Genomic DNA, 23,968 nt, shown 5'->3' with positions numbered 1-23,968 from the left:
GGTCAATTTGTGACCCGTAACCATTATCCCATCAAAACATGCTGTAAAAAAACCAAGTCCCGCAAGTGTCGCAACTGAGTTTTTAACCGACTTCCAAAAAACGAGGAGGTTATATATTCGGCTGTAGAGTTTTTTTGTACGTTTATACCGTAAATTTTTTTGACAGATTCTCCTATCCTGACCTGTCAAGTTAAGTGGTGGATAGTCTATCAGGCACTTATCAGGAATTGGTGAAACTTTTATTAGCAGCATGATGCTGGATTTTTTTAAAACCGTATTATATTAATCAATTAAAAGTGTTTACATGCCTTGAATTCTTGCGAAGTTTCTATCAGCTTATTAAAATTTACTGTTATCTCTCCGCAGGCGTTTAAATATTATTTGAGTTTTATTTTAATTATGGGCAAAAAGTTTGTAGGCAAAATAATTTACAACAAATTATGATTTTACAATTTTTTGTGATATCGCGAAAATAATGTTGTCACCCCTTTTTCCAAGATGGCGGCTGGAGGACAAGGGTAGCGACCGCACAAACTTGAGGTTTCCCATACATTTTTGACATATAACTTCGTTATCGATACGCACCGCAAGCGCCATGACACCTAGCGATGCGCTGAGTCAAATTCCATATAGTAGGGGAGGGGAGGGTGCTATTTTTGTAGTCACTCGAGCGTCATGGAGACCCAGTGGGTTTTTTTTTTATATTAGGAAACAGTGATAAAAAAATAAGAGCGTTTTTTTATTTTAGCGGTGGGTTCAGAAACTGCAGCCATTTTAAAGTTTTGAAAAAGAAAATATATGCAGAAAATTGCTGAAGTATAATATAAATATAGGTAAGTAAATTATAAATATATTTTACAAAAAGGACTAAATCTTTCAGTTTAGTGCAAAATAAAATTTCTGCGAAGCTTAGCTTGGAAAATATGTAGCTTTATTTTTTTATACTTTAAAATTTCCCTACAGGCTTAGTGCTTACCTAACCTTTGAACCGTCAGTGCTTTATATGGAAGCTTCTTTGGGGTATAATAAACATCTCCTATCTTAATCTGACAGATCTGATGACATTTTAATATTAAAAAAAAAATCCATTACGTGAGAAATCTGATTTCTATACCATGATAACTAGACATAATATTATGTGGACAGCCTATATAAGCTAAATCTGACACGCTCGAGCTAGTCCCGAAATCCCCTCTTCCCATCCCCAACTATTACGTTTTTGACACAATAATCTTATACAGGCTGTAACAAAAATAAGTGATAATACTTTAGGGTGTGTACGTATTCTTTGTAGAGAGTTCACTGTGAAAGTAGCAGCGCTGAAAGACCAAAATTTTTTTTTCACTTTTGTATGGGGAAACTCGTGACGCTCAGGCCCTTACCCATACAAAAGTGAAAAAAAAATTCTTCTGTCAGAGCTGCTACTTTCACAGTGAACTCTCCACAAGGAACACGTACACACCCTAAAATATTATCACTTATTTTTGTTACACACTGTATATAAAATTCTCGTGTCACAATGTTAGGCCGCGTACTTCTCCGAAACGGCTTTACTGATTTTAACCTATATGCATATTCAGTGGGTCTGAGAATCGGCTACTGGCTACCTACTTATTATATTGATCAGTGCATATTTTGTTGAATAAATAATAGTAAATTATTACAACTCGAGACTGACGGCGACCATTGTTTGTGGGATGGGATAGCGATGGACGTTGTCATGGTAACATACTTATTTAGTCACTTCAATAAAATAATATGGGTGAAATACTTAATTTCTATTATGGCAAAGCAACGTTTGCCGGGGCAGCTAGAACAGCTAGAACTTGATTAAACAGGCGAATTCATTTTGACTTGGGGCTCACCTAGTACCTACATAAAGCTTATGTCAGGATACAAAGTGGCGTTGGGACATATCTCACGCAGCCTGTGGAGAAACGAGAGTTCGTGAAAACAACGTCGGGTGTTAATTGAAAACCATAATCAGAAACAGCGAAGCCACATTGTGAAATCCCTGTAGCATAGACACATCTTCCTGTCAGTCAGGTGTAATTTTGCGTGAGGATTGTGGCCTCTTGGGCCTTGCCCTATGGGCGTGCTTTATTCCTCTGTTAAGTGAAGCCAACATTTCAACTGATTAGAGCTATTTGCCATGCAACGATGTTGGTGAAATCAATCGCGTAATCTCAAGCTCTTACAGCCGATCATCTGTAAGAAGCCTAAAATGTAGAAATCGGCTTCTGTCTACATTAATAAAAAAGCCAAAAACAAAAAAAAAAACCACAGCCGAACATAATATAACCTCCTCCTTTTTGGAAGTCGGCTAAAAAATTACCCTCACTTAAGCAATCTAATCTGTTTCGTTTGAAATAATAGGTATATCGTAAACAAATTTCCTAACCCCATTACATATTTTGTAGCAAAATAGTGCATCGTCTTATATCAATATTTTATGAAGTTCCAAATTCAATAATTAAATATCATACCACAACTTCGTTGCGCCAAAATTCGTTATTTCGCGCGAGGACCTACATTTTTCCGGGATAAAAAGTATCCTATTTCCCGGAGTTAGTGTCTAAACATACTATGCCGAATTTCCGCGGCGGAAGTTCGGCTTGATTCCGCCTGCAATATTTTAAATTACCGATGACACACCATGCAAAAATTCCATCGCGTTATATTGTATGCGTTTTTTTTATGAAATAAGGGGGCAAACGAGCAAACGGGTCACCTGATGGAAAGCAACTTCCGTCGCCCATGGACACTTGCAACATCAGAAGAGCTGCAGGTGCGTTGACGACCTTTTAAGAGGGAATAGGATTACAGGATAGAGGAGGTAAGGAAGGGAATAGAGAAGGGAAGGGTAGGGAATTCGGCCTCTGGTAAACTCACTCACTCGGCGAAACACAGCGCAAGCGCTGTTTCACGCCGGTTTTCTGTGAGCCCGTGGTATTTCTCCGGTAGAGCCGGCCCATTCGTGCCGAAGCATGGTTCTACCACGTAAGCTTACGACAATGCTGACGTAATCATGCGGAATTTCCGTCGCGGAAATTCGTGTTGTCGCGGAAAGTGTGTTAAAGTATCTCCATACCAAATTTTAGCAATTTAATCGGTTCAGCGGCGCAGCGTTAACAGACAGACAGACACACTTTCGCATTAGTAATATTAGCACAGTATAATTTTTTTTATAGTTAAACATAAACAATCAATAATTAATTATTCATATTTCGTGGTAAATCACTTTCAGTTATAACGTTCTTTCCTCAACTTTTTAACCCCCATTAGCGTATCCGCTGCTTATTAGGAAATAAAACGAACGCACCGTAATTAATCAGAATAGCGTAACTTACATGCGCTGGAATTATCTTGGGATTTTGAGTGATCAAGTTGTGCACGCATGCGCTTGTGCATCCAGTGCAGTTTGCACACAGTCGTCGTGTATCCGTCGGACGCGACATCTCGCCTCTATGATCGTCCGCGTCGTCGCCCGCCTTCTCCGCATATTCTTCGGCCCAAGAAATGACAGCAGGTAAGATTTTGGCGGTGGTTTTTTTTGCTATAAAAAATATAAGTACTTAATTTTCAATAATAATTAATAATACAATAATTATAATGTTACAAGTTTCTGTCACTCTGTATTAAACTTAATGTTAACTTTTGACGCTTGTGCAGCTTAGCCGACTTTAAAAAAATGTATCGATATAATTTCAGTTCAAAATATGAATAGTAAAAAAGTGCGCAATCGTTGCAACAAAGTGGCGAATAGATTTTTGTATTTTTGGATCGTGAAAAATATTTTGTAAGAGCATTTTTTTGTCAAAGTTTCACGATTGTAAAAATATTTTTATCGTAGAATTGTTACTAGTAGTACTACATGTAACACCTAGTAGAAATAATAAATTAATAATTATTATGCAAAGCGATATCTAATGCTTGTATTTATGATTCATTTACTACTTCTTGATTTCAGACAGCGAAAATTAATTCGAAAGCCCTAAAACTGATATTATAGTTATATTTGACTTCTAAACTTAAGGCGATGCGAATGATTTGTAACAAGCGATGCATGGTTATTGGTATTATCGTACAAATAAAATATTTTTACACATTTCTAACAAAAATAAAAGTTACAAACATTTATCTACCAAACTCTCTATTTATCCATTGATTTATAATTACATTATTGTTTCTAAAATGAACTAGAAATTAGTTCATTTTAGAAACAATAATGTAATTATAAATCAAAAGGTTTTGTATTTTGTTTTAATTGTCTAACTGTCGCACTCAGAGTGGAACATTAATTACTTAATTGTAATTAATTCAAAATGTTGACATTAGCCCCATATTTATCTGTCAAACTCTTCATTAAATTGAAGGTTAATCGTAATTAAATGTCTCTGAGTACGGCGGTTAGTAGGCTCTATTATGCCAATTGAATATTATAATATTACTATTCTTTTTACAATTCTATTTCCTTATTTTGGAAATCAAATAGAAAATATTTCATAATATACAACCACCACAAAATTTTTGACATAGCTGTACCTATGTCAAAAATTTTATGAAGGTTGTTTTAACACTGGCCTAGGGGCAATAGTTTGCCAATAACTCAACGATGCATGTTGAACTATTGGTCAGACACAAACATTTAATATTTACACACACAACATTTTTTAAATATTTTACGTTATTCTACGAAATTGTACAAAGCGCATACGTTTGCTCGGAATTTGGAAGCAGATATTATCAATTTCAATAGTTTTTAACCCCCGACAAAAAAGAGGGGTGTTTATTGCTTTATTGTTCAAATTCGACGTATTAAAAAATTTATATTTTGCGTGCATTTTCTACCTGAACTTTCACGGTAGGTGGAAATGACATTGTCTTCAATTTACGTTTTTTCACAAAATATGTTTTCCTTATTTTTATATTTAGTTCTGTGGCAAAAGGAGTTTACAAGATAATTGAGGGTCATTTCACAGTGATACCACAGTATAGCAATATTAGTCCCTAATATGTCATATTGCTATACTGTGGTGATACTAAACGACATGAGGTGCGAGCCGGCTATAACAATACCAGAGTAGACAATGTCTATTGTGACAATACCAAATTGAAAATATATAAAACTAGCTGTTGCCCGCGACTTCGTCCGCGTGGACTTCAGTTTATAGCGCGCGATGTAAACAAAATTGGTGTCAAAAGCTTTTATAAAAAAACCCTGGTACCCCTTAAATCAATACAGCTGTGCAGTGTGCAAACAATAAGTACTTCATTTTTGTATGTTAAACTTTATATATTATGCCAAATTTTAAAGCTTATTTAGCCCCCCAATTACACAACTTTACCCATAAACTATTTATCATTGATAGGTTTAGCCCCAATTTCACCAACGTCTGTTAGTGTTAACAGCTTGTTAAAATATCCTGTCTTCTCTTTCATTCATATGAAAAACAAAACAGCTAACGTGATACTAATTCGAGCATTAACTTTAACAGTCGTTGGTGAAATTTGGTCTTAAGGTTACGTCACTGCCTGCACAGATAAAGTACTGAGTTATTTAATACCGTAGAATAGATATAACAATCGAAAAAAATCGAGATTTAAATGTAGGATATATACCACCTCTTATAGAAAGACTTTTGAGCAAGCGTCAGCGCGATGTAGAAGACGCACGGCGCCATCTATTATGAATTTTTTGAACAAATTTACGACCCTTACAACCCTTTTTTCCAGTAAAAAAGTAGCCTATGTCCTTTCTCAGGCTTTAGACTATCAGTATACAAAATTTCATTACAATCGGTTCGGTAGTTTTGGCGTTTGGCGTGAAAGCGAGACTGACAGACAGACAGACAGACAGAGATACTTTCGCATTCATAATATTAGTACAGATTATGTGCACACTGCACAGCTGTTTTTGGGTATTTTGATTAATTAAGGGCCGCGGTACACCGGAATGGCAGCGGCGAGGCAAGCACTTTCAGCGCTGCCATTCCGGTGTAGCGCGGCCCTAAGAGGGGTACCACTTACCAGGGTTTTAAAAAGTTTTTAAATTTGACACAAATTTTGTTGACACCGCGCGCTATAAACTAAAGTCCACGCGGACGAAGTCGCGGGCAACAGCTAGTTATGAATAAAAACAATAATATATAATAAAGTAGGTACCGTATGATTAGTTCTGTTATAATAATGAAGTAAAAAATAAAGCGCCATCTGTTTTCATATATTAGAATTAAAATGTTGATTGCATTGATATATTTTTTGGATGGAATATAGGCCAACACAACACACTCGAACTCCTTAGAAATGCAGTAGGAGTTCTATAAGATAAGATAGATTGATTATTATTATAGCAAGTGATAATATTATTAAACATAATATTCTAACGTATTAAAAACTATAAACAAAAACATAATAACTAATAAGTATGATTAGTTTTATGTTCCAACGAAGTAAAAAAAGCGCCATCTGTTGAATCGTATTAGAACTAAAATGTTCATTGCATCGCGTCGATATATTTCTGGATTTTTTATAATATTATACATAAAATATATTTAAGATTTTTGAAATATTATTTTAATACACATCCAAGATCCAGGAACATTGAAAACTTTTTGTTCCGCCTGCGGGACTCGAACCCAGGACCCCCGGGATGAGCGCTGGCCACGCGCAATGCGAATTCATTTTCATCGATATTGTCATGGAAATAAGATACTTTCCCACATCAAAATGTAGCCTATGTCCTTTCTCAGACTCTAGAATAACTGTGTACAAAATTTCATTGCAATCGGTTCAGTAGTTTTGGCGTGAAAGCGAGACAGACAGACAGACAGACAGACAGACAGACAGACAGACAGAGATACTTTCGCATTTATAATATTAGTTTTTGGCGTGAAAGTGAGACAGACAGACAGACAGACAGACAGAGATACTTTCGCATTTATAATATTAGTATGGATTAGTATAGAAGTATAGATACATAAAATATATTTAAGTAAAAAATAAAACGCCATCTGTTGAATCGTATTAGAACTAAAATAAAATAAAACGCCATCTGTTGAATCGTATTAGAACTAAATTGCATCGATATATTTCTGGATTTTTTATAATATTATACATAAAATATATTTAAGATTTTTGAAATATTATTTTAATACACATCCAAGACCCAGGAACATTGAAAACTTGTTCCGCCTGCGGGACTCGAACCCAGGACCCCCGGGATGAGCGCTGGCCTGCGCAATGCGAATAAATTTTCATCGATATTTTCATGGAAATAAGATATTTTCCCACATCAAAATGTAGCCTATGTCCTTTCTCAGGCTCTAGAATAACTGTGTACAAAATTTCATTGCAATCGGTTCAGTAGTTTTGGCGTGAAAGCGAGACAGACAGACAGACAGACAGACAGACAGACAGACAGACAGAGATACTTTCGCATTTATAATATTAGTATAGATAACGTTTAATTACTTACTAGAGATCGCCCAATGGTCGAAATTCGACCTTACTCTCAACAACATTAGGGCTATTACCTACATTTTGTAAAAAAATATTATATTTTTGATTTCTTAATAATGTTGAGCTTAACTGTACTTTTGGAATATGTGATAATAGAAATATCTACACTGCGGTTCGAATCCACTAATTCAAAAAGAGGTCTTCTCTGTTTCGAACCGCGGTATGAATTGTAGGAATCGGGCAATTCAAAAAGGCATGTATTTAAATCAATATCTGTATATTCCCTTTTCTCGATCAAAATATTTGAAAGTTTCACCAAAAATACTGACTTGCACACTAATTATGCACCCTAAATAATGCGAATTCAGCATACTATTTAAAGTTATTTGCGAAACTGTTTTACTGAACGAATAACTATTATTAAAATAGTATATCTAACAATTCCTTAGTTCAACAAACATACTACAACTTTTTAAAGGAAAACCATCACCTAAATTACTTTTAGGAACATCATTTATTTTATTCTAAATAAAACCCAATTTAATCTGTTATGTTCATATAATTAAGACCATATAAAAATCATCAAGTGCTAACTTAACATGGACTAAACTTTGGCACAGTGAATGGTAACTCAGTTTATAAACAATAATAATAAACAATCGGCAAAGAGCAAGTCGGATTCGCGCACAAAAGGGAGGATACCGATATATTGCAAAATAATAGGAATTGCACTCTAGGGGTTGACAAGCTACTAAAGAAAAAAAAAAGAAAAATACAACTGGCTTCAATTATGAGTCGACGGAGCCCTGCTACGCGGAGCTCCTACTTCTGGGTGGTTCTAAATAGAAGTCTTTGACAATATGTACAGTACATCCCGGACAATATTGTCACACCGAGTAAATTTGGCGTGCCGCTTTGTATTAGCAAAACATAGAAGGAGTTTTAGGGGTTTGGGGTTAAAAAAGGGCTTGTAAAATTTAAGGAATTAACTTAATGCCTCACAAATTCACAATATTAAAATAATTTTCTAGACGAGCCTAAAAATTTGTTTTTATTTAAGTATACGGTTTTTAAAAAATTGTATAATAGCGCACGCAATTGTTAAAATTAAGTATCAATATTCTTAGTTGCTTAGCGTGGCTATTTACGATTAAATGATTCTATTCTGGTGTAGACAGTGGTAAACGCGGGACCCCGGGGCGCGCGGAGTGTATGGCTCCACGTCCCCACGCTGCCGCCAAGAAGCTGGTAGATTCTGGGCGGCTGCAGGTAGACTGGGTCATGACGAGGGTAGTGCTGCGGGCCGCGCGACCAATGCGGTGCTACCGTTGTCTAGACGCCGACCACTTAGCGCCGAACTGCCAGTCTCCGGTGAACCGTAGTGGGAATTGTTTCCGCTGTGGTAAGCCGGGGCACAAGGCCGCCGACTGCGCGGAAGAACCGAGCTGCTTTTTCTGCGCCGAGCTCGGCAAAGCGAGTAACCACGTGCTGGGGACTAACGGCTGCCTAACAGTGGCCAAGCAAGTCACCCGGCACGAGGAAGAAGAGCAGGGCTCCCTTCAAAGCTCGGCCACGTAAGCGGCCTGGAGCCGACGAGGCGAGGGCGAGTCAAAACGCCCCCACCATGGAGGTGGAAGCCTAGGCCTGTGGGCGGTAGACCGGGGGATCACCGCCCACAACATAGGCCCCGATGAGTAAGGCTCCCTCGGTGCCCGGGGAGCCTCTCGGTGCAATTAGGCGGCGGCTAACTAAAGGCTGCAGCAGCCAAAGAGATGCCGGAAGCGGCAAGCGCTGCGGAGGACGCGGTGCAATTTCTCTGCGGAGGGAGTCCGACATACCCCTGCCCCTTCCCCGGAGGGGGCGGGGAATGCGTAATGCATTTCCCCTCAAAAAAAGGTAAACGCTGGACGCCCAAAAAGTAATTTATCGCGCCGTAATAAAGAATTAAATCGAATACCCTTTTCTGTAACTAGCTAAAAGCCGAAGCCGGAATAACGGAGTTGCAGGCGCCATATGGTACTCTAACATTAATAACTTCATTCCCTTCGATCGATGTAACAGTAATCAATCATGAGAATACTAAATTCATCGATATTTTTTTTGCGGCGTTAGGGGAGGGGGAGCGACGCTGGGCGACCGCCCTGGAGGGCGCCGAAGGCAAATAAAAGGGTCGTCTATTTTTTCAGCACTACCAGCACATAATATTATATTATATTATGCTACCAGCACTGGACGCAATATCAAGAAGTAACTAAATCAATGGCTTAATATAATTATAATAATAATCTTATATACTTATATAAAATTCTCGTGTCACCGTACTCCTCCGAAACGGCTTTACTGATTTTTACCAAATTTCATATGCATATTCAGTAGATCTGAGAATCGGCTACTGGGTACTTTTTATATTGATAAGTGCATTTGTTGAATAAATAATAGTAAATTATTACAACTCGAGACTGACAGCGACCATTGTTTGTGCAACGGGATAGCGATGGACGTTACCACGGTGACTACTATATACTTATTTAGTCACTTCAATAAAATAATACCGATTTTGCTGAAATTTGGCATGGTCCATGGAGATACTTCCCATGGAGTCCCGGGAAAGGACATCTCACATAGGATACTTTTTATGCCGGTAAAATGTACGGTACCCATGCGATAAACGATTTTTGGCAGGCGTCATCTAGGTAGTAAGTACCTACTTTATATGGCAAAGAAACGTTTGCCGGGACAGCTAGTTAAATATAGATTACTGATACTGAGTCATTTCGCTTGACGTACATCCGAAACTTTACAGCTAATTACTTGGTACTTTACAATAAAACTTCGTGATCTGCGGGGCTAAAATGATCACATTTAGCAATTCCTCTCAATCAATTCAGCAAATGAATTGTCAAAACTGTCAAACTGACAAAATATGTCAAATCAGTAAAAAATGGCAGAAATGAATTGCAAGCAGAGTTGCATTTTGCGATTAAAAAAATGAATCACATTATGATTCATATCATGATTCTACAAAGCGACCATTTTAACCCCGCAGCTCTGTAATTAACTTAATTGGTCAGAAATAACTTAATTGGTCAGAAATAACTTATAATTAACCAAGTTTAAGTCACAACTGAACTTAATTGCAATGACAATGTCACAGAAGTAAACTCCATCTCCGTTTGTCTTGTAATTTAGAAACTTCAATCCTCGAAGTTTCTAGAATTTGTTTTTTCAATGTTTATGATTTTCATAAAAATAATGAACCAGTAAACGAGCACATACACCACATAATCGTAAGACAAATTCGCCGCCTATGGAATCTCGCAGGACTGGAAGATCTACTCAGCATACCTATAGGCTACTCAGCAACATTACGTCAACTTTTAGGCTTAAATTTAGACGTGAGAGAACTATGCTTTGGCACGAATGGGCCGGCTCGACCGGAGAAATACCACGTTCTCACAGAAAACAGCGCTTGCGCTGTGTTTCGCCGAGTGAGTGAGTTTACCGGAGGCCCAATCCCCTACCCTCCCCTATTTCCTTCCCTTCCCATCCCTACCCTCCCCTATTCCCTCATAAAAGCTGCTGCGAGTGTCCATGGGCGACGGAAGTTGCTTTGCATCAGGTGACCCGTTTGCTCATTTGGCCTCTTATTTCATAAAAAAAATGTAATAATTATGTAACAAATCAAAGACTGGTCTAACGTATATCGATCGACGATTATGGAAGGATAATTGCTCCAAAGTCCTAACTGTTCTGTATATAAATAACTATTACATACCCATTGTTCTACAGCCTTGAAAGGAACAAGTAAAATTTATGTTATTTTCAAGTTTCAGTGGACTTTAGATATAAAATTTTAAATTATACATTTTTTAAAATATTATTATTAGTTAGAAGAACTATTTTACTTGTACAAGCATAAAAAAAATAAAAAAAAATGTTTTATTTCTGAGTAGATTTTAAGAAAATACTTTCAGAATGTTAATATTAGCTACGGTGCCTACCACCGGTTCGGGAACTATCCCGGCGAGAAGAACCGGCGTAAGAAACTCGCATAATGATTGTAGATTGTAGCCAATAACCAACAAAAATCAGAACTAGGACTGCAAGTCTAGAATAACACGAATCTATTAATATGAAGTTCAAATCTTATTCATTTCGGGTTGATAATCTTGCACTGTTTTAATAATTCATAGTTATAATAATCATGGGCATAGTTAGGCAGGGGCCTTAGCCCTTAGGGTCAATTTATACTAGCGCAGAGTCGAAGCGAAGCGAATTCCTAAAAACTGAAAACAGAAAATTCAACCTTAACTCCAAAACGTAACGCATACACTACTCCTGCGAGGCCAATTAGGACCATAGTAAAAGGAGGGGAAGTAAGTTATCTTCATACAAAGGCACCGCGCGCGGCTTGTATGTGTGCGCCATAGTATCAAATATCAATGCGTCGCGCGTCGCCAGGTACGCGGTACGGCACACAACAAAATCTCGGCCAGTTTTATAAGGCTGGCACTGCATCGCCGAGATTTTGTTGTGTGCCGTACGTGGCGACGCATTGATACTATGGCGCACACATACAAGCCGCGCGCGGCGCCTTTGTATTAAGATAACTTACTTCCCTTCATTTTATACTTTGTTAGGGCTAGTGTAGGATTCAAACTATTTCAAACATTCCGTAACTTCGTAGAGCCCATTATAACAAATCCTAACACGATTATAACATGCTTCGAAGTTGCACCGCTGAACTATGGCTGAACTCACCAACTCACGGTAATGCACTTGTTGCACTTACCTCGCGGGCTTCAATCTCTTAAAACACTTTAGGTACTGTACTGACCTTTAGGACTTAGGTCAATAACTATGTGAATTATGCGACGTGAAGGGGCGATGCGATGTATTTTTTTTAAATGATCCGTTTAAAAATGGAATTTACACCTGAAAACCGCGAGCGGTTTTGGGGTGTCTAGCAGCCCAAGTCTGTCAATTCAATGTGTCTTCCTTTGTACTAAATCAACTGTCGCGTAACTTACTGCCGCGCACTGTAAAACTCTGGAACGAACTGTCACCAGCAGTATTTCCGGACCTACACGACCTGCAAACCTTCAAGAAAAGAGCGTATTCTCTCTTAAAAGGCCGGCAATGCATCTGCAGTTCTTCTGATGTTGCGAGTGTCCATGGGCGACGGTAGTTGATTACCATCGGGTGACCCGTTTGCTCGTTTGCCCCCTTATTTAATAAAATAAAAGTTTATTTCTGAAACGCCCACGTTACAACCTACCCTTGTGTAAGGATAGGTCGTAACGTAAGCTTTTCAGAACTCTCTATTTAGGGCTCCCACACAAAACCTGTGAATTCGCATCGCAGCGCATCGTAATGTCATTTTTATTATGAATTTTGTCGCAGATATTTGCGATGCGATGCGAATTCGCAGTTAAGTGTGAGTTGTGACATTACGATGCCATGCGATGAGAATTCGCACTTTTGTGTGGGAGCCCTCCTCCGAGTAAACGACCTTGACCATACATTTGACGCGTTGTCGAGATCGCACCAAAATCCTATTTTTTTACTTATCTTCAATGATATTCTATGATTTTAGAAACTCATTGCTTATCTTAGTTCAAAATTGACATACAAAAATTCAAACGGGGAATATGTAGCAAATAAAATTTGCTATCAATTGTCGTGTGTTTCAAATAAAAGTAATTTATAAATACATATATTTAGATGCTGAAAGTCCGCTTGCATTCTAATAAATTTATATTACTTTGGATGTTAATATCATGATCCCATCAAAAACATTTTCATGTAAACATGTTGCCAAGATGAGAACATATAGTTCGTGGTGTCAAAAAGTAGTGAGATCTCATGTAGAGCCAAGTTTTTAACCTTACATATTCAGCCCTAAATCTAAAAACCTTAATGTTACACTAAAGTCGCGGCAAAATACTTCTTATTATAATGTGTCAGCTGCACGAGGAGCATTTAAAATCTCTACACATAAGTTAAAATGGGTGGCTTGGCCATTTTGTTACAGTAAATATAAAAGTTATTAAGTACAACAGAAAAGTAATATGTTTAATTCAAAGCCCATAGCATAACGAATAACAAAATGGCCAAGCCACCCATTTTAACTTATGTGTAGAGATTTTAAATGCTCCTCGTATAGCTAAGATATAATATAGCCATTTGACTTTCGGGGTAATGTTTCCCGCTTTAAACTAACCGATGTTGTTTACATACTAAAATTCCTAATAATGAATCTATTTTTAATCTACTTCAAGGGTCACCGCAGATATACGCTTTCAAGTTGGCCGACTATCATACTGCGTACAACTAAATTGCGTTGTATCACAATTTAATTGGACAACTTTTTAATTATTGTAATTTGTAGGTAATCGGAAAGGAGTCATGGTTTTAATACGATTGGTGTCCAATTATTATTCAGTTGTACAATTTAGTTGGATGCAATGTGCGAGCTCTCATAAGTCGCTATTATACTTTGGTAGTTGGCCAACTTGAAATTGTATGTCTGCGGTCGCTCTAAGTAAACATAGAGACAGGGAATAAGATGTAGGGTTCACTGTTAGGTCTCCGTTAAACTCACTCACTAGACGAAACACAGCGCAAGCGCTCTTTCACGCCGCCGGTTTTCTGTGAGTCAGTGGTCTCTCATAGCTAACTTTTTATTAGTCACATTCTCGTGACAAATAAAAACGACATTTTATACTATTTTTTATTTTGTATCTAGCTTAAGAAACGGGGATATCTCATACTAACATCCACCCTCTATATCAAGGGGATGGGATAGGTTAGGTTGAGTTTAATAATTTTTTTGTTGTTTCTGTACTAATAGTAGGTTACATACCAAATTTCAGCTCTCTCAGACTTCGGAAAGTACCCTAACAATTTTGATGATCGGTGAGTCAGTGCCAGAATTGTGGGTTTTTGGACACATATAAAATCTAAAGTATAATAGTAACAATATTAAAACTTTGCGGCATTAAAGGCCTTAAAGGGCGTTTTTCCTGTCATGCGTGTTACTGCCTGCGCGTGGATCTGGTTCGCATGTCGTCTGCCGATGACATGTTCCTGGCCGCGCACGTGTTGCCCACATGACAGGAAACACATCTATGAAATTATAGGATGCGGCAACTTTCATGCCAACCAGATCGGCGCACAGGCGATGACAAGCATGACAGGTAGGGTTGCCAACTCAATTGATCAGAAATCCGGGAGATAAAAAAGTAATGAAAATCTAAATAAAATACCACTTCTTTTTTCCGGGATAATCCCGGAATTCCGGGAGAGTTGGCAACCCTAATGACAGGAAAAGTGCCCTAAATATTTGTTGCACTAAGAGTGGAATGCACCAACTTACTTTAACTATAATTATAAGTTTAAATATAACAAGATGTCAAAATATGAACTGTAAAATCTATAGAGCTCGACAAGGCTTTAAATGAACGTGGCGAAAAAAGGAACTAAAGCTGACATCATACAAAAACGACCAATCACCGTTCAGTTCAGACAGTTCATTAAAGCTTTGTCGAGCTCTATAGATTTTTATACAGTTCATTCATCGTGAAACGACGCCACATCGTGGTACGAGTTACGACACCACGTCGTATCGTGTTTTAAATGTGTTCCGACTCCCGGCTCTTAGGGCCGATTCACACCGGAATGGCAACGGCGAGGCGAGCACTTTCAGCGTCATATGATTTTAAACTTTGTCTTCATTATTGTAATACCTAGTATCGCTTGAGACGTCTACGGCCGCCCGTGGGCCGTGGCCGCTCGTGGCCGCGATTTTTCAAGCGATACCATGTATTACATTAAATGAAGAAAAAGTTTACTTGTAAAATCATATGACGCTGAAAGTGCTCGCCTCGCCGCTGCCATTCCGGTGTGAATTGGCCCTTACTCTTGGTACTTGTTGCAGAATAACAATGGCTCCCACCGGGCGCGGTTGCTGTGGGTGTGCGCTGCCCCCGCGCCGGCGGATCACCGCCGGACTGGTCATCTTCTTTGTCGCCATCGTCATCTCCTTCACCATATTTGGATCTGATATGCGTGAGTAGCTATAAGGCTACTTACAGACGCGCGGCACTTGGCTGTCATGGACAAGTGCCGTGTCGTGAGAAGCCTACGACGTTAAAAGCCACCAAAAAAAAGACTTTCCATTAAAGCACGACTCATCGGTGAGCCTCCATTCCTTCCCATTTGTTTAAACTTTAAGCCATAGGGGTCGCTCCTTGAACCATGTTAGAGGTTCAACGAAAACGTTAGTCTACTCACTAGCCAAGAATTAGAGTTATAGAACAAATCGTAAATCGCAGTATAGACAGAATTATTATTTTGACAGGTCTTCCCACATTTTACATTAATAAGAAATAATTATATTCAGGGCAAATTTTAAACACAACGTTTGAAAAATTTAATTTTAAAAACTTTTGAGTATAAACGAAATTAGTGTTATTAGTTTCTACACAACCAGATAGAAGTACTATTAATATAAAAGTAGCACCTCTGTATTTCTACTAAGTTTCATTCAATTTACGGAGCACTATTTATCTTTGAAGCCCCTAAGCCTTTGATCTAACATTCTGCATTTGACACCATGCTAAGGCGTTAACTTAATCCCATAAACGATTGCTCAGATGTGCTCAGAGGTAGAGCCCGTATTTAATAAAGTATAAAATAACTCTCAGTTCTTATACAATGATCTATACTAATAATATTATAAAGCTGAAGAGTTTGTTAGTATTTTTGTTTGAACGTGCTAAACTCTAGAACTACTGGTCTGATTTGAAAAATTCTTTCAGTGTTTGAAAGCCCATTTATCGAGGAAGGCTATAAGGCCGTATCTTATCACGCTTAGATCAATAGGAGCAAAGATACATAGGAAAATGTGAAAAAAACGGTGAAAATTAATAGAACGGGCTTAATATCTTACGGACTACTGGAGCAATTTTTATGTTATTTGGAACAAATATTATATAGTAGACTACATGAGACATGGGTTATTAATTTGCACATTGCACACATTTTTATGGAATTAGAACTATCATAATATTATTAAATTATGTCCTTCTCGGGACTCAAAGCTCTAAAATTAACAAAATTTATCAAATTCGCTTCAACGATTTAAATACACTTTGAGCCCTGGGAAAGGACATAGGATACTTATAATTATTCCCGCGCGATAAACTAATTTTGGCGCAACGGAGTTGCGGGCGTCATCTAGTTTATAATATTAGTAGGTAACATATTCTAGACTAGCGGGGCTAAAAAAATGAATTGTCAAAACTGTCAAACTGACAAATGTCAAATCAGTACAAAAATACAGAAATGAATTGCAAGCAGAGTTGCATTTTGCGGTTTTAGAAAAATGAATCATATTATGATTCATATCATGATTCTTCAAAGCGACCATTTTAGCCCCGCAGGTGTTCCCAAACTTACTTTGTCTACCGCCCACTTTAAGAACAAATTATATTTTAGCGCCCCCATTGTTTCAATTTAAAATGCATCTTGATGAAATAAATCACCCCCCCAGCCCCCCATTTTTTTCTGGGTTCCACACCGCCCCCCTTCAGACCTTCATCGCCCACAAAGGGGTGTTATCGCCCACTTTGGGGCTGTTCTAGACTAACATGGAAACATACGGAATCGCTATGCGAACGAAACCAATTACTGTATGAGACAGTTGATAAGTGCACAAAGCTCGTTAGTATAACTATATCCGTCAATCTGCTACCTACTAGTTCACTAATTGCATTGTTAGGAGCATACTTGATTTATCATGGGTATTGCATTATGTATAGTTATGTATAGTTAGCCAAAATACTGATTACAAAGAGTTGATTTTTTAATAATATAACATTCTTTAAAAATAAAAACAAAACATTTCGTCTAAACGATAAAAAAATTGTTTGGGGTGGATCAGTCCTAAAATGTATAGCGTTATGATAAAATAAATGGTGTGGAAATAGTCACTACCGAACATAGAATCTCTTCCTTTCTTGAAAATCGAAACATAAAATGTTGCCTGTTATAAGGCCTACTACGAAACTGTTTTGAGACTCAATCGGAAGAGAATGCCGTGTCCTGCTCAAACAACGTCATTTCACGTTTGTTAGAGCAGGACGCGGCATTCTCGTCCGATTATTTGAGTCTCAAAACTGTTTCGTGGTACAGCCTCTGATTCTTAAGATGACCCGACTCGCGATTAGCACACAAAATTTCATCAAAAGCAGTTCAGCTGTTTCAGCGGAGTTTGCCTACAAACACCGGACATGAAAACATCGCGATGAGACAGAGAAGTTGATTCATGGTGGACCTACGTAATCCATACTAATATTATAAATACGAAAGTCTGTCTGTTACCTCTTCACGCCTAAACGGCTGAACCGATTGGGCTGAAATTTGGTACAGAGATACTTTGAGTCCCGGGAAAGCGCATAGGATACTTTTTATCCTGGAAAAATGTAAAGTTTCCATGCGATAAACTAATTTTGGCGCAGCGGAGTTGCGGGCGTCATCTAGTTTGTTATATAAAACCCAGGCGACAGATCGCATTGACAGAATAAAAATGACGTAGGTAGATCCGTCAACTGCCTATATGAATCATGTTCTTCGTTGGTACGTTTTCGCCAACGATCTTAATTATGTACGACCTGTAAAACCGGCAGGTATATTAGGTAGGTTTCCATTTCGTCCAGCAAATGTCAAACATAAATATTCTATGAGGCCACGTTACGTATTCAATTGCGGTATAGACTTTTAAAAATCGTATTTTCTCTCTTCTCGTTTAACATCTAAAATAAAAAAATTGGCCAAGTGCGAGTCGGAATCGTGCACGAAGGGTTCCGTGCCCTTATAGAGCAAAAATAGGGAAAAATTGTGTTTTTTTGTTTTATGGGATTATTTATTTATTTTATTTGAATTGTAGGTAGGTAGGTAGGTATTATTAAATATTAAAGTACACACAGAATTGAGGATTTTGTAAAAATTTAAAGTGTCTACATGTTGTTATTATGGATTACGAGCCAAAAAAAAAACAAAAAATTAGGTTTTATGGGAGCCCCCCTTAAATATTAAGTGAATTTATTTTGTTTTAAGTATTTGTTGTTATAGCGCTACCAGAAATACATATTCTGTGAAAATTTCAGAAGTATAGCTATAGCGGTTCTTGAGTTATAGCCAGTACAGTATGTCTGTCTGTCTCCAGGCTATAACTCAAGACACAGACATCGAAGTCTCAGTAATAGGGTCCCCCGTTTTTATCCTAATGGGTACGGAACCGTAAAAACCATCATATGAATCTAAAGCATATTGAATGGGACTACCAAGTTTTAAAAGTCCTCGGATGATTTAAACGCAGAATTATCGTTAAATTTTTAAACCCGGTTTTATTGACAGTGACAAAGGACCGGAAAATCGGAAAGGGTTTACGGAAAACTGCTGTTCAATTGTGTGCTTTTTTTAATTATTATATAATGTAAGCGAGGGTCCTTCCCGTTTCATACCATTTATTTTTACCGCGGTATGAAATAGCGAAGTACTGTTTTTGAATTGCCTGTTTCATATCGGCGTCCGAAACAGCGAAGACCTTTTTTAAATTAGTCGATTCGTACCGCAGCGCAGATTTTAATACAGTCAAGCTCAAAATATCTATAAATAAATAACTAAACGTTTATTCTGCCACAATGTTACACATATGACTTCATATACAGAACCGATATCAACAAGAATAAAATTAGCAAACGGGTCACCTGATGGTAAGCAACTACCATGGACACTCTTTACATCAGAAGAGCTGCAAGAGCTGCCGGCCTTTTAAGAGGGAATACGCTCTTTTCTTGGGTTTGCAGGTCGTATAGGTCCGGAAATACTGCTGGTGACAGTTCGTTCCAGAGTTTTACAGTGCGCGGCAGAAAGTTACGCGAAAAACGCACTGGGGAAGACACCCAAGTGTGCAAAAACGGAGACCACCCAGATTAAGACGACCAAACAGTCGTCCCTGATCTTCCGCGGACCCCTAATTTTCGGGCAGAGGACAAGCAGACGGAAGCTGTATTATAACATAGTAGAAGCTGTATTATATTATCTGTATTATTTCTTTATTAATCAAAAAAATATAATTTTTAGCCGACTTCAGTCTTACGACCAAACTAAACTAGCTCTGTTTTTCATTTCGGTACCTTAAAAACAATAGGGGTGTATTTAGGAAATATATTTATTTTACAGATGTATATTTGTTACACCTTAAATATATAAAAAATACACTCTTATTTAAATAAAAAAAATCATGGCGTCGCTATGACGTCACGGTCCTCCAAACAACAAAAATCTTTGTATGGGTTTGACATCGAAATGTCACTGTCACACACAATGTTTTGGAGATCGTGACGTTACAGTCTGTGATGACTGTTTGCGATCACGTGATATTACGGATTAAATATTTATTTTTTATTAAATAAAATTAAAAATATTATAAAGTTAATGAGTGAAAATATGCCATTTTCGGTAATTATATAATACAAACTCTCAAAAAACAATAATTTGTATTAAGTATATTTCGTTTACTGTCTACACCCCTATTATTATAAAATATACAAGTTAGGTGAATAGTACACAAAAATATTTTTTTTATTTCTTCTTGTTACCACTTTTCTATACGCCAGTGTAAATAAGTGATTAGACTAAAATATTTAATAAAATACGTGGTACGAATCCACCGATACCAAAAAAGAATTATCCGTTTCATACCATTCCAAGCACCGCGGTATGAAACAGGCAATTCAAACACAGTACTTCGCTGTTTCATACCACTGTATGAAAAATAAGTGGTATGAAACGGGAACTACCCGTAAGCGATATATTATATAGATTTTTTATATATATAACTAGCTGTCCCGGCAAATATTGTTATGCCATATAAAGTATTTCGCTCATATTATTTTATCAAAGTGACTAAATATTAAATAAGTAATAATAATAATAATAGCTCCCACACCGGTTTCGGTGACGGTGGCCGGTTTCATTGAAACCAGGCCAGCTACGCAGGAGAAATTTATAGTGTCCTAGTGTGTGCGCAGTACACAAGAGCACTCTCTATTCCTTTACTCTCATAACCCAATGGGACGGACGACCGACACGACTGGCGAGAGATCAGGCGCAGGACCGACTTTTTACATGCCCATCCGACGCATGGATCATCTTACTTGTCAGACAATCAGGTGATCAGCCTGCATTGTCCTAACCAAACTTGGAAATAACATGTTTCCAACGCGGGAATCGAACCCACGACCTCCAAGTCAAGAGCCGCGCTCTATACCACTAGACCACGGAGGCGTTCAATTAAATAAGTACCTATGGCACCATGGCATTTACGATATTTTAGTTATTCACTTCATCCACTTATGTCTTCATTTATTATAATCGAGAATATTTTATTTTAGTAATTAGACGCTGTAAGTAGTAAACTGTAAGTATAGAAGATTCTGCTGAAATTCGTCGTGTAATTAAAAGTACGCCCCTAGAGATATCATTTGCATTGGTGAACGGTTTTTCGAAAATCATCCTAAATTTTAGGGAAGGCTCGCGATTTTCCCCTTTACAATTTCGAGTATTTTTTAATATTTTAGAGTTTCGTTTGGCTCGTTGAATATTTCCGGTGGTTCGGTGTAATATAGCTATTTAAATACTACTCACTTTATGGTAAGTATTTAAAATTATAATATTATAGATAAATACACTTTATTGTGTAATAAAATGTGACATGTGTTTTTGATTACAAGTAAGTAAAATATGCTGCCCTAACTTATATATATTAGCAAAGTTAGATTAAGAAAATAATTTGCTATAATAAACCAAAAATATAGCCATATGGAAAACCCGCAAAGTTATTCGAAAAAGCATATCAACAGATGCTAAAAGATCAGAACTATTCTAATTTTCCGGGTTTATAGCCATCCAAATCCGAGAAGCATTTTAAACTTGAGATAACAGGCATGCTAGCGTACTTTCGCAAGGATTCTGTATTAATTATAACTTTATCATTATAATTATAATGAATAATAAACCCGATAGCTCATTATAGAACTTAAAGACTTCAGCTTTTCTTAATTAAACTATGTTTGAGTATTATGTTCATAGAGAAGTTCGATAGAAGTCTTGTCATAACACAAACTCATGTAGCTGCACTCACACATATGCACGTGACTATGAAATTGAATAGACATTTTCTGAGAATAACTTGACAAGACAAGTACTTTAGCTACTTACGAGTTACGAGCGTTGTACAGTGCATCTTCCAGTTAAAATTTATCAGATACTAGGGAATGTTCCGATTCATTTTTAGGGAATCATAGTTTTTTTTTAATATTGGCCATTTCGTACTAAATGGATTTTTAGAGAAATTTTTCTTTCGGTCTCGGGGAAAGATTTTTCTGTCGGAGGATACTTCCAAGTTTAAACGCTTGCAACTGGGGTTGTCGAGGAAGTGATTATGAGAAAGAGGAGGAGGTACGACAATTTAGAGGATGCGGATGAGGAAGCGGATGAGGAATAGGATGATAGGAAATTATAAATATTAGCGGACCCAACCCAAATGCCTTTGTCCTGTCTGTACATACCTAACTAGGTGCATACGTTACACAAAAAATAATTGAAAGGGCATTTTCCAGTGGAACAAACAATGAATCTAAAGCATTATCAAAATATACACAATAAAGAATCATCAAAATCGGTCCAGCAGTTAAGGAGGAATTCACGTAACATACACGACACACGCACACAAAAAAAGATGAGTGAATAATATAATTCTCGCGCTCTGGCGTGTGCGTTGCCAAGTTTGGATACGCGACGCGCATGCGCAGTGAAATTCCTCATAAATTTCTCATAAATTCCTCTTAAATTTTGAGGAAGCGATAGAGGAAGAGGTTTTTTTTATTTATGAACATGCGGTAATGGTAATTGAGGACCCCAAATATTGCGGAACTCAAAATCCTCAGCAACCTACTTGCAACCATGATCATAGAGGAAAACAAAATATTAAAAACATCTGATAGAATTTGGAGAGAAAAGGGACATACCTATTTGCTTTGCCAGCTTGTCACTTTATTGAAGAAATAAAAGAAAGGAATGTAAAAAAAAACCCTTTTTTTGGTGGCCAATGGCCATGTTGAGCATCAGAGCGAGACATTTTCTAAGAAAATACGTGCAACTAAAATGGTATCTTATAAAGATTAGAGCGGGCTTCTAATTCAAAAAGCTAATACTTAGCAGATGTGTGTCAAGTAGGTCTGAGCAGTGTGTCGCTTTTTGTTCTCTAAAACTGCAATAACTCAAGGGCCTTCTAACCTTTTTAATGGTAATTGTTTCGTATTTCCGCAGTAGGCGGACTTGGACACTTGGTGGAAGGTCCTTATTTTAAAATTTAAACATATCCTGTAACTATATCAGATGTTCTTAGAGAAATTTAACGATTGGACTTTACTTTAATGAAGAGTTTGACAGAGAATTTAATGTTATGACGATAATGTCAAACTCTTTATTAAATTTAAGTTAATTTATAATAACTAAATGTCTCTTAATGTTTATAACATAGTTAGAACCAAAAATTGAGGCTAATTGTTAAGTGCCTGACCAAAGCTTCGATTTCGGTTTCGGTCATTTTCGACGAAAATAATAATTTACAGCCAAATCTTCAGTTTCTTCGAAATCACAGCTGAAACCTTTTTTTTTTTTTTTATGAAATAAGGGGGCAAACGGGTCACCTGATGGAAAGCAACTTCCGTCGCCCATGGACACTTGCAGCATCAGAAGAGCTGCAAGTGCGTTGCCGGCCTTTTAAGAGGGAATAGGGTAATAGGGGTGGGTAGGGAAGGGAAGGGAAGGGAATAGTTGAGGGTAGGGAAGGGAATAGGGTAGGGGTTAGGGGATTGGGCCTCCGGTAAACTCACTCACTCGGCGAAACACAGCGCAAGCTCTGTTTCACGCCGGTTTTCTGTGAGAACGTGGTATTTATCCGGTCGAGCCGGCCCATTCGTGCCGAAGCATGGCTCTCCCACATAAAACCTGAACTATAATTGTTCTTCTCAACTCTAAAATAAGTAACAAATATTTTTTGGTTTTCTACGATTGCAACTTGCAGTTAAATACGTATAATTATAGAGACAAAAACTAAAATCCTTGATTTCAGCTTACGTCAACAAGCAAATCTAATGTTTCTCCTTTAAAGTCTTTTTCTTCCCCCAGGGCTCGTTGTTTGTAAGAGATTATGAATTTAAAAGTGAATTGGCCTTTAAAAGCTTGTTGTTCAAGTTTTTCTTGCATTTTCCTCTTCTCTGTCTACAAATTAGATTCTTTCAGCATTTTCACATCAACATAATTAACAAGTATTCTCTTGAAAAAATTTTAAAACAATAAAAATATGAAAGAAAGACATACAAATTATAAATTTATATGGATTGCATGTAAAGTTTTATATATTTTATTTCAC

At 37.4% G+C, this 23,968-nt stretch overlaps 1 protein-coding gene across 2 annotated transcripts in view; it reads left to right on the top strand.

Moving 5' to 3' along the window:
* Positions 1–23,968, top strand: part of LOC121739013 (alpha-1,3-mannosyl-glycoprotein 4-beta-N-acetylglucosaminyltransferase A) — an 83,893-nt gene that overhangs the window by 17,276 nt on the left and 42,649 nt on the right. Inside the window, exons 1-2 of one of the 2 annotated variants that reach the window (XM_042131318.1) lie at positions 3,450–3,529; positions 15,401–15,531. In XM_042131318.1, coding sequence (XP_041987252.1) covers positions 3,468–3,529; positions 15,401–15,531 — 193 coding nt within the window. In that variant the 5' untranslated portion in view covers positions 3,450–3,467. Of the gene's footprint in view, positions 1–3,449; positions 3,530–15,400; positions 15,532–23,968 lie in introns of those variants that run through there. The other variant, XM_042131319.1, reaches the window with a different exon arrangement.

The sequence above is a fragment of the Aricia agestis genome, chromosome Z (genome assembly GCF_905147365.1).
Source record: "Aricia agestis chromosome Z, ilAriAges1.1, whole genome shotgun sequence".
Lineage (NCBI taxonomy): Eukaryota > Metazoa > Arthropoda > Insecta > Lepidoptera > Lycaenidae > Aricia > Aricia agestis.
Note: the sequence above shows the minus strand (reverse complement) of the source record. Positions and strands in the feature narration are given on the sequence as shown.